The 16,546-nt window shown below is 34.5% G+C and overlaps 1 protein-coding gene across 4 annotated transcripts in view; it reads left to right on the top strand.

Moving 5' to 3' along the window:
* Positions 1-16,546, top strand: part of ASCC3 (activating signal cointegrator 1 complex subunit 3) — a 413,165-nt gene that overhangs the window by 83,359 nt on the left and 313,260 nt on the right. For 3 of the 4 annotated variants that reach the window (XM_049897967.1, XM_049897954.1, XM_049897945.1), the window contains 3 exons: positions 4,828-5,035; positions 5,741-5,882; positions 6,655-6,780. In XM_049897967.1, the coding sequence (XP_049753924.1) occupies positions 4,828-5,035; positions 5,741-5,882; positions 6,655-6,780 (476 nt within the window). The remainder of the gene's footprint in view (positions 1-4,827; positions 5,036-5,740; positions 5,883-6,654; positions 6,781-16,546) is intronic. The other variant, XM_049897961.1, reaches the window with a different exon arrangement.

Genomic DNA, 16,546 nt, shown 5'->3' with positions numbered 1-16,546 from the left:
TCACATGTAAGTAAAATTTTGCTGAAGATAATTCCAAAATGGTCACAGCAGTACATTGTCAAGGAACTGCCAGAAAAGTCAAGCTGGATTTAGAAGACTACATGGAATGAGGGTTATCATTGCCTGATTCAGAAGAGGACGTTGAACAAGGGACACCCTTGCTGATGTCAGACTGATCTTGGCTGAAAGCAGGAAATACCAGAAAGATGTTTTTCTATGTTTTATTGACTATGCAAAGGCATTTGACTGTGTGGCTCATAACAAATTATGGATAACATTGCAAAGAAGGGGAATTTCAGAGCACTTCATTGTGCTCATATAGAACTTGTACATAGACCAAGAGACAGTCATTCAAAGAGAACAAGGAGATACTATGTGGTTTAAAGTCAGGAAAGATGTGTGTCAGGGCTGTAACCTTTCTCCATACTTATTCAGTCTGTATGCCGAGCACATAATCTGAGAAGCTGTAGTATACGCAGAACAGTGGGGCATCAGGATTGAAGGAAGACTTATTAACCACCTGGGATATGCTTATGACACAACCTGCTTGCTGAAAGTGAAAAGGGCACAGATACTTACTGATGAAGATCAAACACCACAGCATTCAGTAGGGATTATACCTCAACATAAAGAAAACAAAAGTTATTACAACTAGACCAGTAAGGAACATCATGATAAATGGAGAAAATACTGAAGTTGGCAAAGATTTCATTTTACTTGTATCCATAATCAATGCCTGTGGAAGCAGCAGTCCAGAAATCAGATGATCTATTACATTGGGCAAATCTGGTACAAAAACTTCTTTAAAGTGTTAAAAAGGCCAAGATGTCACTTTAAAGACTAAGATGTGCGCCTGACCCAAGCCATGGTATTTTCAGTCACCTCATATACATGTGAAAAGTGGACGATGAATAAGGAAGACTGAAGGAGAATTGATGCCTTTGAATTACGGTGTTGGCGAAAAGTAGTGAATGTATCATGGAGTGCCAAAAGAACGAAGGAATCTGTCTTGGAAGAAGTACAGCCAGAATGCTCCTTATGAAGCAAGGGTGGCGAAACTTGGTCTCACATACTTATGTTAGTAGGTTGGACCAGTCCCTGGAGAAGGACATCATGCTTGGTAAAGTAGAGGGTTAGTGAAAAAAAGGAAGACCCTCAACAAGATTGTTTGACACAGTAGCTGCAACAATGGCCTCAAATGTAGCAATGATTGTGAGGATGGCACAGGACTGGGTAGTGTTTCATTGTGTTATACATGGTCACTATGAGTCAGAAATGACTGGACAGCACCTAACAACAACAATTTATATTTTAAAAAAGTTCAAGATGAGTCATTTCACATATTTCTTTGGGAAGCTGTTGATGATGAGTTAGTATTATCTAGCAGAATTTGTATTACCAAATATATATATATATATCTGTGTTTGTATGTTTTTTTGTCTGTGTGTATATATGTATACATATATATGTTTGATCCATAAGCCTGTTCTGAAATGTTTTCTACTCTTTCCATGCATGTTTACAATTTTATACCATGCTTTATAACATTGTCCATTTTGATAAAACAAAAACAAAACCAATCCCATTGCCGTCAAGTTGCTTCCAACTCATAGCAATGCTATAAGATGGAGTAGAACTGCCCTATAGGGTTTCTGGGTTATAGGGTTTCCAAGGAGTACCTAGTGGATTCGAACTGCTGACCTCTTGGTTAGCAGCCAAACTCTTACCCACTACGCCACCAGGGTTTCCATCCATTCTGGTAGTATCTAATAATAATAATAATACTCTTAAGTTTTAGGGGATTTTTTAATAATAATAATAATACTCTTAAGTTTTAGGGGATTTAAACGAATAGATTTTTAACTTTTTATAAGGATTGCGATAAAGAAGCTGAAAGCCAGCATAGTTTAATAGGTTTTTTTTTAAGTAGTTTTTTTGAATACATGCATTGAAAATTATTTTCCTTAAATTTCTTTGGAGGGAAGGAAATACTCTTGAAGAAAGTAATCTTCAGAATCCTGTTACTTTATCACTGTTCTCATTCACATCTATTTTTTGATATAAATTTTATGGTTAGAAAATAGTGATCCCATAAAATCCTCTTAAAGCTACCAAATTGTATTTGTGTTCTTTATCAAGCTACCTTCGTATGACAGGTTATTAACCACGTGCTATCCTTTTTTTATTCTCTCTTAGAAGCAGTGGTTTCTTGCTGTTTAGCATTTTCTAGCTTTTAAGCTGATTATCTTTCACTTTTGTTTAATCTGGATGTATATATTCACCATCCTCTTACCTCCATTTATATAACTAGAAAATATAAGGTAGGTGAAAAGTGAGTGGATATAGTGTACTGACCTTTTAGTTGTGGGTGGTTGTGAATTAGTTTCTATTTTCAGGGCTGATTTGGAGAATGTTTAGTAAAGGTTGTGTCAGAAGATCAAAATAGCATCAGCTCATGATGTCAAGTGACTGTGTTTTAAGTAGTTATATAAGACTCTTTTTTTCAGTCATAATCACGCTCTAAAAGAATATAAGCTTCTACATTGTTCTTCAGTGAAATTTAAGAGTGCTGTTAAGGTTATTCATTTCATTTCTACTTGTTCATCCCTATAGTTAGCCAGGTCCATCAAGAAGGAACTATATATTTAAGCATTTGTTGCTTTATAACTTGATTTTTAAAAATTACCTATTATGTTCAGACTTACAGGATTCCAGCATAGTCTGATTGAGGCCGGACAAAATTATCAGCGAGATACATTTATTTTCCCCTTTCGTTTTTAATTTCCTTATTGGAATGATTGCAAATGTATATAATGGTATTTTATTACTATCACGTTTGCTTAAAATTTTAATGACATTAGCATAACATTTAGTACTCCACTCAAAGTATTTAAAATTTCTTTCTTGAAATATTTAACATACATTTCTGATAGTAAGTATATGTCACTCATATTTTCAGAAATTCTGCTTCATGTCTGTTTTGCTGATTGTATGTCTTCAGAGCCAATTTAACTTTTCTTTTAGTTTAGAATTTAAGTGCAAATTGTTGGAATCCTGTATTCTTTTTTTTAACACTGAAAGCTAGTTAATTATAAATTCAATCATTATAACCTATAATAGGTGTGTAAGATTTATGTAGGAAAATACTTTTCAGAACTATAAAATGTATTCCTAATATAGATGGTACTGTATCTTATTTCATAATTTTGAGGTATAATAGATCTTTATTTGTCACTTTTCATTTTTAAGGCTGATGAAGTCATTTTACGGGGCTTTATTTCTTGTGATTGAGAGTTAAATGACTTATTCAGATCATGTAATGAAGCAATGACAAAAGTCTGGGAATTGTAAAGGTCTGACAGTGAAGTAGAAAGCTTAATTTTTCCATCTTGATGCTGTGCATAATTCTTTCCCCGTTCTATATTTATAAGATCTTGTAATTTGATAATAAACTTGCACTGTGCTTCTTCAGAGTGGGGACCAAGTCTCTTTCTTCATTCTCATTCTTCCTAACCTGGCAGCAGTACCTAGAAACTAGTTAGTCCTCAATATAATCAGTGTTTATTGACTTAGATTGCTCCCAACAACATTCATTTAGTTCCTTTAGGACTGCAATGATAAGTCCCTGGGTGGCGCAGTTGGTTAAGTGCTAGACTACTAACCAGAAAGCTGGCAGTTCAAACCTACCCGTAGGTACCTCAGAAGTAAGGCCTGGTGATCAAGCTCACTGTCTTGAAAATCCTGTAGAGCAGTTTTTCTTCTCTGCACACACGGGGTCACCATGAGTCAAAATTTACCTGATGGCATCTAACAAAAACAACAGCAACAGGGCTGCAGTGAGCCACGATACTACTACTTGGAAAGATTTAATTAAACTCAGAAGGTAATCTTGTTGGAAGAAAGATTTTCCTGAATATTGAGTTAACCAAATCACAGGCCTGAGTTGTACCTTGTAAATCTTGAGTTTTGAGTGATCTGGCTTCCATTAGTGGTTCTTGTCTTCTATTTTTTTTTTTTTAACTGTAAATCTGTTAAAAAGTAGACCATACTCTTTCTCTGTTTGCCTTAGTCATCTTCTAAATAGGTTCTGAGCTATCATTAATAAATTTTATTTCATTTATAAATAAATAGTAATGTATATATTCAACTTAATATAGTAAAACCTAGAGATAGGGAAATACTTTGTGTAAAATGTAAAGAAGGAGCCCTGGTGGTTCAAAGGTTAAGTGTTCAGCTGGTAATTGAAAGATTGGTGATTTGAACCCATCCAGCGGCAACTTGGGAGAAAGACCTGGCTCTCTGCTCCAGTAAAGAGCATAGCCTAGAAAACCCTATGGGACAGTTATATGCAGTCACATGGGGTCACTATGAGTCAAAAATCGATTAAAAAATCTACTCAGCACCTAACAGCAACAACTACAGTATGTGAAGAGTATTTTTATTCTGTTATTGTATTAACAGTAAATGCTAATTGAATAACTATTATGCTTATTGAAGTTGTATAGATAAGTTATTTCAAAGTTATAAAATTGAATTTTTTTATTTCTTAAGTTTTATGTAAGAATTTATAGTGTTAGTAACAAACTCTTTAGTCTGTAGGAAAAGAACAAGTGGAGGCTTTTCTTAAACCTCATGTAATATCATTTAGACATTGTTTTGAAGAGAAAAGCCCTCCTTCAAACATGTAACTGAGTATATCAGTTTTAAACAATGAATTGGTAGATTATTGTGCTATTTTATGTTTTGGTGGTAGGGGAAATGTTTTTCATATAAGTTAAATTGGGTCTGAGATTTGTAAAAATTAAGTTTCTTAAATTTGCTTTGTAGAAAATTGCAAAAGAATTTTAGGAGAAAATGCTAGACCTAGTTATGGTTGCCAAGTCACTATTCATTCTGAACAAGAAAAGCAGTTAATGAAACAATATCGCCGTGAAGAAAAACGAATTGCCAGACGAGAAAAAAAGTTTGGAGAAGATGGAGAAGTTTCAGGAGAAGCAATAATGTACTTTGATCCTAAGGAAATGCGGATACAAAGGTAATAAATGCCAGAAGCTGATAAATGCTTGTGCTGGAATTGGTACTTTTACATATAATTATCATTTTTTAGTTCAGTTTTAGCAATTTAGTTAATTCTTCTAGTCGTGTTTTCTTACAAGAATAGAATTTTGTTGCACAAAAACCTTATTTTCTGGGATAAGAAAGCAGGGATCTGCTTAATTAGAATATTCTTGGTTGCATTCACATTGGTGAGAGATTTAGATTATAGAAGTAAGCTATATTTAGATCTTACGTACACACCACTGGGTTAAGATTTATGAAATCTACGTAAATTTATTGGGACTCTTTTTTTTTTTTTCCTTTTCTATCTCAGTGAATAAAAAATACCATGTTGTTATTCTGAAGTAGAAAAGGAAAAATGAAATAAAGACATTACCACCCTCAGTTCTTTAAACATCGAAACTCATTTAAAATACCTTGTTAAACATCTTTGGATTGTGGAAGACAAAATCAGCAAGACCATTAAGTCAAATTTGTCAGTTTATCTAAAATAGTATCTAAAAATGTGAAAAACTCTCTTTGGTTGCCCAGAAGATTTCAGGATTGCTAATATCCTCCTTTTAGTTTAATTTCTTCTTTTTTAGAATGTAAGGCTACCTGTAATAATTATTATAGTGACCTTGTTTTATGCTTTCCAAGACAAAAAAAATGCAAATTTGGCCTATTATTTTTGTGTTTATAGAGAACAGGCACTTCTGAATGCTAGAAGCTTTCCAATCCTGAGCAGGCCGAGAGAGACAGGTGTTGGGAAAATACGTTATCCCCACGTTTATGATTCCCAGGCTGAAGCCATGACAACATCAGCATTCATTGCTGGTGCAAAGGTATGCCATTGGTATATGACCCCTTTTGGGTAATATGTCTATTATGAGAAAATAACACAGATTTTCTTAATTTCCATTGTGACTCTAGTACTAGTTGAGTATACTTTATTAAATTGTACTTAAAAATATTGAGGAAAATGAGGTAATGGAGTGTATGGAAAGTTCCTGACACGTAGTAGGTACTTAGAAAATATTTGTTCTCTTACCTTTCATTGTTTATGCAACTTGTATTTTTGAGGTTTATAGTTGAATCACTGTTTTGAGTAAACTTTTCTGCTGTAATATTACACATTTTTTTGTAAGTTATATGAATACTTCTGTCTTCAGAAATACATTTGGCTCATGTGTTACATGAGAAAGGAGCCCCAGTGGTGCAGTGGGTAAGCATTTGGCTGCTAACCAAAAGGTCCGTGGTTCAAACCTACCAGAGGCTCCTTGGGAGAAAGATGTGGCAGTCTTCTTACATTAAGATTATGACCTAGAAAAGCCTGTTGGGCAGTTCTACTCTGTTCTGTGGGGCTGGTATGAATTAAAATCAACTTCATGGCAACAGGTTTGGTTTTGGATTATATGAGATACCCAATACATGAATGCTTTGTGTGTATGTGGTTGTTTGGTTTGGTTTAGGCCAGCTTTCCTTTAAATTAACTATATTTACCAGTGTAATGTCATAAAACCCTGTAGTGTTCCTTATCTTTCTCTCTAAGAATTTTTGTCAGAACAATTGTTGTATTTTTAATTATTATTGTATTTTAATGTGTGATGCTTATAGCTGATTTTACCAGAAGGAATCCAAAGAGATAATAACAGGATCTATGAAGAAGTAAAGATTCCCTACAGTCAACCAATGCCAGTTGGCCTTGAGGAAAAGCCAGTTTATATCCAAGACTTAGATGAGGTGAGATGAATGTTTTATAGAGCTGATATTTTTTGATGCCTGGTATGTATAATGAATGGATGTGTCTTAGAATATCCATTAAAAAAATTAATATTTGGCTAATACAGTACAGAGACATATGCTGCTGATGACTATAAGAGCAACAATAGAATGGGACTTTATATTTTCAAAAATGCATATACACGTACTTTCATTCACATATAAATATATTTATGTGTATATATGCTGGTAGTGTAGTGGTTAAGAGCTACAGCTGCTAACCAAAAGGTTGTCAGTTCGAATCCACCAGGTGCTCCTTGGAAACCCTGTGGGGCAGTTCTGCTTTGTCCTCTAAAGTTAATATGAGTTGGAATTGACTCCATAGCAACAGATTTGTTTTTTTGGGGGGGAGGGGGGGAGTGTACATACTTCTATATCTACATGTTTATGTTGGTAATTTCAGCTAGTCTTTGATTTAAAGGACCCCTAGTGGTGCAGTGGTTAAGTGATTGGTTGCTAACAGAAAGGTCAGTAGTGTGAACCCACCAGCGGCTCTGTGGGAGGAAGATGTGGCAGTTTGCTTTGGTGAAGATTACGCCTTGGAAACCCTATTGGGTAGTTCTGCTTTGTCCTATAGAGTTGCTATGAGCCTGAATCAACTCTATAGCAACAGGCTTGGTTTTTTGGTAAGGTAACTTACGTAAAATATTTTAAGGGATTCATATGTTGATACATCAAATGGTCAAACTGCGATAAAACAAAATACTTTCTTGGGTGGGGGGAGTGGCTAAATTCTAAAGTGTTTTCTTTATTGTCTTCAACTTTTGAATTTTGAACAATTTCAAACCTGTAGAAAAGTTGTGTGAGTAATAACATCCCTTCACCTATATTCACCGTTTGTTAAAATTTTGCCACATTTGCTTGATCACAAAATAAATATTTTTAATATAGTTTAAAATATACATACTATTTAAAGTTAATCTTTTCCATCACCAAAATGAAGTTGCTGAGTTTTTTCACATGTAAGGCGTATATAGTCGTTCAGAAATATCAGCAAAAATACAGGTGAGCAAAAAGAACAACGTGAATACTCACACGTCCACCTACCTATAAAAACCTACCTATAAAAAAAAAATAGTCAACCATAATTAATACCTCTCTGTACATATTTTTTTTTTGTATTTTGCTTTACAAAAATGGAATTATGTCATATATACTGTTGCGTATGTGTAGCTATTTATATATTTATATTTAATGTTTATATATTTATATATAGATATATATACCCACACGGTACATATATCTTTTTATGTTAATAGATATATTTTTGAAGCATCATTTTTAATGACCCCACAGTATTCCATTTGATGGCTTTATTATTTTTTACACTATTTCCTTATTGTTTAAAAAATATTTAGGTTCTCTATAACAAGTTTTTATAGTAGAATAAAATTGTAATTATATTTTATGTCAGTGCTTTTCATCCTATGCATCAGAATTTCCTGTAGAAATTTTTAAAACTACAAATGCCTTGGTATCGATTAATTCACAGTCTCTTGGAATGGGTTCAGATACCTGTATTTTCAAGATGATTTTGAAGTGTTACAGGTGACTCTAATGTAGCCCGGGCTAACAGCCTTTCTACTGAAACAGTTATTGTAAGATTTTTTAAAAAAAATTTTACCAATCATTATAAGCATTATTACTTATAATATTTATTTAGTTTTATATTAAGTTATATCTTTAAGTTTTCATTTAAAAACATCATTAACATTCATTGTCTGTAATAATGAATCAGTCTTATATTTCTACCATACCCTTTGAGCCAAACCCATTGCTGTCGAGTCAGTTCTGACTCATAGAGATCTAGAGGACAGAGTAGAACTATCCCATAGGGTTTCCAAGGCTGTAAATCTTTATGGAAGCAGATTGCCCCATCTTTCTCCTGTGGAGCAGATGACGGGTTCAAACCACTGACCTTTTGGTTAGCAGTTGAATGCTTAATCACTGTGCCACATGGGCTCCTCATTTAAAAAATTTTTCATTTAGATTATAGGAGTAAAAATGTTTTTCTGAATGGATTAAGTATATATATTTTACTTGATTCTCTGGATATAAATCATATTTTATAAAAAGTAAATCCTTTTGTTTTTTAATTTTTTTTTCTAGATTTGAGGCAACAATGGCAGTAGAAATAAGTACAACATAAAATAAGTGTAGTATACACATAAGTCTTTTGCCTTGTGTAATGTTTGAATCATATTTATTTCTTTAGTCTACAGCTAAAATTATTCTGTTTTCCCCTGAACTTTCGGTATTTTTAATATAGCATAATATATACAGTAATACTGCAATTAATGCAGTAAAGTGGAAGTCATATTCTTTAACTTCCCCCAACCCTCTTTTCTTTTGCTTCTTGATTTCTTCAATTTTGAAAAAGAAATTCAAGAGCTCATGTGGCTCATCCAGTAACTGCAGAGAATAGCAGCAACAACAGCTCTAAAACACAAAGCCTTACTAGTTCGTAAGATAGAGTGTGATTAATTCAGTTTTTTTGGTAAGAAATGATGGGAGAGTTTACTGCATCTTGTTTATTTTCCTCTTAGTTTTTTCTGGAAGAGGGCTGCCTATGATCAGAGGAGTTAGCTAAGGAGATGACTATGCTTAGGCCATCAGGGTGTAAGGGTCATTATGACACTTTCAATCCCACAGGTCTCCTTTTATAGTTAAAACAAGTGACCAAATTAAGTGGGAAAATTAAGCTAGTGAGGATTTTCGAATCTGTCGTATATTTTGTCATCACACACACACACCCACACTAACAAACTTCGAGATTTTGGATAGCTTAAATTTTTTAAAAATAACAGCTTTATTGAGATATAATTCACGTAACATAAAGTTCACCGTTTTGAAGTGTACAATTCAGTAGTGCATGGTAAAGATCAGCATGAGTCTAATCTCTGGGTAAAACTAGGTCCTTTACCCCACAAGTAGTTTTTAGTATGTTTACAAAGTTATGCGTTGATCACAACTATCTAATTTCCTGAACATTTCATCACCACCCCCCACCAAAACAAAACGAAAAATCTCATACCCATTAGCAATCACTCCCCATTTGTCCTTTGGCCCAATCCCTGACAAATACTAATCTATTTTCTGTCTCTATGGATTTGCCTATTTTGGATACTTTATGTAAATGAAATCATAGAATATATAGCCTTTTGTATCTGTCTTTTTTCATTTAACATAATGTTTTCAAGTTTCATTTCATGTTGTGGCATGAATTGCTACCTGTTTTTATGGCTGAATAATAGTCCATTGTTTTGATATATCATGTTTTATTTATCCATTCATCAGGTGATGGACATTTTTTTCCCCCACTTTTTGGCTATTATAAATAATGCTGCAGTGAATATTCTTGTATGTTTTTGTTTGAACATATGTTTTCAGTTCTTTGGATGTGTACCTAGGAATTGAATTGCTGGGTGGTATGGTAAATCCACATTTAACTTTTTGAGAAACTGCTGAATTATTTTTCATTGTGGTTGCACAATTTTACATTTCCAAGAACAATGTATGAAGATTTGTTTATTCACATCCTCACCAAAACTTGTTATTTTCTTTTTTTTTTGATTGTAGCAGTATTAGTGTGTGCTTTGAGTTGCATTTCCTCAATGACAGTGATGTTGAGCATCTTTATAGGTGCTTGATGGCCAAGTGTATATCTTCTTTGGAGTAATGTCTATCCAGATCTGCTTCCCACTTTTTATTTGGGTTATTTGCCTTTTTATTGTTGGGTTGTAAAAGTTATGTATTTTAGATACTAGACCTTTAACAGATAATGATTTGCAAATATTGTCTTCCATTTCATGGGTTGTGTTTTCATTTTCCTAGTAGTGTCTTCTTACTGACCTCCCACATTCCTTGGTCCATGGTTCTCTTCCTCTGTCTTCAAAGTCAACAGCATAGACCCAAGTTATCTGATAGTGCCATGGCTCTGGCTCGCTCTCTTCTGCTTCCTCTTCTACTTCTCAGGACTCTTGGGATTACATTGGGCCGACCTGGATAGTCCAGCATAATCTTTGCATCTCAGGGACAGTTTAATTAATTCCATCTGAAACCTTCATTTCCCTTTGCCATGTAAAATAGCATATTCACAGTTTCTGTGGATTAGGACATGGACATCCTTGGCAGGGGCAGGGGGTGCTACTATTCTGCCTACCACATGATATGGGTGACCACAGTTTAACCATTCACCCATTGAAAGGTTGTTTAAAGTTTTTAGTAGTATAAGTAAAATGGCTATAGACATTGGTGTACAGGGTTTTGTGTGAAGATGTTTTGATTTCTTTGGGATAAATGCCCAGGTATACACTTGTTGAGTTGAACCATATAATACTTGCATGTTTAACTTTTCAAGAAAGTATGAAACTGTTTTCTAGAGTGGCTGTATCATTTTACATTCCCTTTAGCAATGTATGCATGATTTAGTTTGTCCACATTCTTTCCAGCATTTAGTGTTGTCACTATTTTTTATGTTAACCATTTGATAGGTATGTAGTGATTTCTCACTGTGGTTTTAATTTGTACTTACATCGTGGCTAATAAATGGGAACAATACATTCAAATGCAGTGTGTGTACGAAAGCAGCATAATCTCAGTAAGTGAACTGTTTGGTGCTATATCATTTTAGGTAATTATCCTGCCAGATGTCATAACCTTGAGTAGTAAATACAGACCTCAGGAGAAAATATATCTGTTAACACAGTGCCAGATAGTTTAGTAGATGCTTCTATTGACTTGGATCTTTTTCATACCAGGTAGGACCTTTTATATATTAGGGAAAGTGCTATTAAAGATCTTATTTTCCTTTTTCCATGAGATCATAATCATATACCATTACTAACAGCCCTAAGGAACTATAGATAAAATGTTTTCATGTCCTCTTCCTGTCTGAATGTCATATTGTATAATTTTGTCCTATCTTCTTAAATTACTTCTGTGATTTGATTTAAAAGATAAGGAGAATTTTAAAATTCTAAAATGATGTGCAAAAATGCTCTTAATGTCATTAAATGGATTTTTTGGAAAGGGAATAATCTAAAAAATTTAGATGGACTTCTGTATGAGCCAGGACTCACTCAGTTGGAAGTTATAGAAATCAAAGTCAAAGCTAGCTTTAGCAAAGAAGACAATTTAATAGCTTTTCTAACTGGAGTGCCCAGGGGCAGAGTTGCCTATGTGCCCAACTACATATACAGGTTTAAATGATATTATCAGATCTTTCCCTCTGTCTTTATCTCTTTCTCCTTTCATGTATCTACTTCTCTCTTTATTGCTTTCTCTTCCCCACTATACCCTCTCTTTCTCTCTATTTCCCTGATTTTTTTCATCTCTTGACTGCCAGAAAGGCTTTCTCCTCATGACTAGGGTAAAATGTATGAGAGCAGTTCCAAACATGTCTGCTTCCTGTACCCTAACCCCAAAGCAAGAGCATTTTCCCCACAAGCTCTAGCAGGAAAAAAAATTACTGGGATGAACTCTTATTGGCATGACTTAGGTCACTTGTTCATTTCTGAAGCAATTACTTTCTCTGCGGTAGTAGCACAGGGTTCTTACTGGCCATGCCTGGGGATGTGCCCGCTCTTGCATCCTGATTTGCCAAACCCATATGGAGCCATAGAGAGTCAAGGGGGAGTTTTCCACAGGAAAGAAGGTGGGGAAGATGCCAAGCAGACAGAACTAGGTCTTTGATATTTTGGGTGAGTGACTCAGGTTTGCTTTTTAAATGCATTGACTTCTATTTGCACAATTGACAGTTATATTACTAAATAGTGTTGTATCCTTTCACCAACTCAGTGGCACCTAATAACGACAACAGCAAATAGTCAGTAGAATGTTATTCAGCAAAAATGGATTACTTACCTATGTGTAAGGAAAACAATATAAAAGACACATAATGTTTCATTTGAGAAGTTAAGTCATACAAAATCTGATTGTAAAGAATTTGAGATTAGTGATGCCAGCTTAAAATGATAAATATAATGATAAAAACTGACACCATGACATCATTCAGAAAGAGTGGATTAAAAAAAAAAAAAAAAACCTTGGGGTTAAGGATGGAACCTTGAGCAAAATATAAATATATTTCTAAATAGTGTTGTATTCTTTCACCATACCTATTCAGTCTGTATGCTGAGCAAATAATTCGAGAAGCTGGACTGTATGAAGAAGAATGGGGCATCAGGATTAGAGGAAGACTCATTAACAACCTGCGTTGTGCAGATGGCACAACCTTGCTTGCTGAACGTGAAGAGGACTTGAAGCACTCACTGATGAAGATCAAAGATCACAGCCTTGGGTATGGATTGCACCTCAACATAAAGAAAACAAAAATCCTCACAGCTGGACCCGTAAGCAACATCACGATAAACGGAGGAAAGATTGAAGTTGTCAAGGATTTCATTTTACTTGGATGCACAATCAATAGCCATGGAAGCAGCAGTCAAGAAATCAAAAGATGCATTGCACTGGGCAAATCTGCTGCAAAAGACCTCTTTAACATGTTGAAAAGCAAAGATGTCACCTTGAAGACTAAGGTGCGCCTGACCTAAGCCATGGTGTTTTTAACTGCCTCATGTGCATGCAAAAACTGGATGATAAATAAGGAAGACCGAGGAAGAATTGACGCCTTTGAATTGTGGTGTTGGCAAAGAGTATTGACTATACCATGAACTGCCAGAACAAACAAATCTGTCTTGGAAGAAGTACAACCACAATGCTCCTTAGAAGCCAGGATGGTGAGACTATGTCTCACATACTTTGGACATTATTAGGAGGGATCAGTTCCTGGAGAAGGACATCATTAGAGGTCAGTGAAAAAGAGGAAGAGCCTCAACGAGATGAATTGACACAGTGGGTACAACAATGGATTCAAACATAACAATGACTGTGAGGATTCACAGGACTGGGCAGTGTTTTGTTCTTTTGTTACGTGGGGTCACTGTGAGTCGGAACCAACTCGATGCACCTAACAACAACAACAACAGCAAATAGTCAGTAGAATGTTATTCAGCAAAAATGGATTATTGACCCATAAAAAAATAAATAAATAAAAATGACCCATATGTAAAGAAAAAGGCAATGTAAAAGACACATAATGTTTCGTTTGAGAAGTTAAGCCATATAAAATCTGATTGTAGAGAATTTCAGATTTAGTGACGCCAGCTTAAAATGATAAATATAATGATAAAAACTGACACCATGACATCGTTCAGAAAGAGTGGGTTAAAAAACAAACAGACAAACCAACCGACCAACCAACCTTGGGGCTAAGGATGGAACCTTGAGCAAAATATAAAGGATTAGGACACAGAAGAGTCATCATAGAGGCTAGGATAAGTGTGGCTGAGTATACCACAGACTGGGTGGCTTATAAGAACAAAATTTTATTGTCTCATGATTCTGGAGGCTAAACGTTCGAAAACAGGGTGTAAGGCATGTTAATTTCTTCTGAGGACTCTGAGGGACAGTCTGTTCCATGTCTTTCTCCTAGCTTCTGGTGATAACCAGTTATACTTGGCATTCCTTGGCTTGTAGGTGCATCAGTTCTGTCTATGCCTCTGTCTTCATATGCCTCTGTTTGTCCTTCTATATCTCTTCTCTTTGGTAAGGATCCCACTCAGATTGGATTAGGATCCACCCTACTCCAGTATGACCTCATGTTAACTGATAACATCCTCAAAGATCCTGTTTCCAAACAAGATGATGTTCAAAGGTACCAGAAGTTAGGACTTTACATATCTTTTTGGGAAACAGTTCAATCTGTATCAGTTCAGCCATTCATCTCAGTTTTATCTTGTTTTAGTTTTCAACCAGTTATTATTATTATTTAAAGTCAGTAGTTATTTGGATTTACCCATGTATCTTGCTTGTCATTTTTTAATCCCATCATGTTCTGTCACTTTCCATTGCCGGGATATAGCTTAGTGAGAATCTTGTGGTGGCAAAATTGTCTTAATTCTTATTGGTCTTAAATGCCTTTATTTTACCATTATTCTATATTTCCTCTTGTAATAGAATTCTTCATTGGCAGTTTTGTTCTGTTAGCACATTGAAGTATTATTCCATTGTCTTCTGCTTTTCATTTTTTTTCTTGTGACTAACCTGTAATCAATCTAATTGTGATTTGTTTTAATTAAGATTTTCTCTTTGATTGCTTTTAGGATCTTCTCTTTGTCACTTTAATTTTGTAATACCAGAATGTTTCTGGATATAGCTTTCTTTTTACGTATTGTTCATTTTCTCATTCTATTATCTGCCTACCATCAGCAGCCAAAGAAGTAAGGAAGACAAAAAGACTTTACATTTTTCATGCACGTATAACCTGGCAGACATTATCAGGTGATATACAATATAGAAGAAAAAACAAATATAAGGTGCTTCATCTAACTTTAGTGAGCTTGCAGCACAGATATTTGGGACATAAGAAGTGTAGGCATCTGCTGAGTATTTACCTAACAGTATTCTTTGGAGTGCATTAAGTACAAAATCAGCAGTTGTAATTCAGTCTAACCTCATATAGTAGCAGTGAGATCATTGCAGCCTATTGGTATTAATAAAGATTTGGAGAACATGAGACTTGAATTGATTCTTGACCCCTGTGGTCTGGGGATTTAGGCTTTATCTAAAATAGTGACAATGAACTTAAGAATTGCTTAGTATAATACAGCTAGCATAGGGTGTACAGAGGAATGAATAATGCTTTCATGTTGAAAATGCTATGTGGATCTGGTATAAAAAATTGGAGGTCATGTCTCACCCATGTTACTTTTTATGTAGAATCTTCAAATTGATGATTTTTGTTATTAAAATTAGTTTGCTGTCAGGAGAGCCATTGTTTTGTGTATTGAGTATTATTTAACACATTATTATGGATAACATAAGGAAAAACTTTAGAAGTTCTCACCTTATCCTCCAAAGTCGTTAGGAACATTTGAAGCATTTAGTCTGTTATGTGCGAAAAGCATGCTTTTGAAAATAATTAGCTTCTATTTTTTTTTTATTTGGGAGGTCAATAAATGTTTAATATTATAAATTTTCGAATCATTGGATAAGCTTTCTTATCAAGTTATATATAAGGAATTTTTATTTATCTGTGACTCCCAGAAATTATTTCTAATTTTATGATTAAAAAGTATTGTTAACTTGTTATGAAAACATGGTGCAATTCAAATATGTGAAATGCCTAAGTATCACTTGAGGGGAAATACTATCTGTTTTCCCTTCTAAATAAGAATTAATTTTGCCTGTATGTTCTAAAACTTTTCAAAATTGCAATACCATAAAATCTGCTGGGTACAGCTAACTAGGAAAAGGGCACCAGCTGCTGGAACAATACCTGCTAAACTACAAAGAAGTTATAACATCTGCCTCTAGCTAGGACTAATCTAACAAAACTTCCTTTGCAACCTCTGCTTTATAGGTTATATAGAAGGAAATTAGAGTAGAGAAGATAAAAAGCTTAGAAGCATATTGAACTGTCCCAGAATGATAATTTTGGAAGTGAAACAAATTCAGAGGCCTGAAAAATTAGGTTTTACTTACAGTGTGGAACTTCAAATTACTTTAGAAATGGACTTAATGCATATCTTACAACATATCTCTGTGTTGTGGTCACACAGACCTATAATAAACAGATATATTCGGTATGGTTGTGTTGTTATGTATGGGTTTCCTTCTTTTGACTATGAAAATATGTATGGACTGGTTATCAGCAATCATTTCT

The sequence above is a fragment of the Elephas maximus genome, chromosome 1 (genome assembly GCF_024166365.1).
Source record: "Elephas maximus indicus isolate mEleMax1 chromosome 1, mEleMax1 primary haplotype, whole genome shotgun sequence".
NCBI lineage: Eukaryota > Metazoa > Chordata > Mammalia > Proboscidea > Elephantidae > Elephas > Elephas maximus.
The sequence above is the reverse complement of the archived record's forward strand: the minus strand, read 5'-3'. Positions and strand labels throughout refer to the sequence as shown.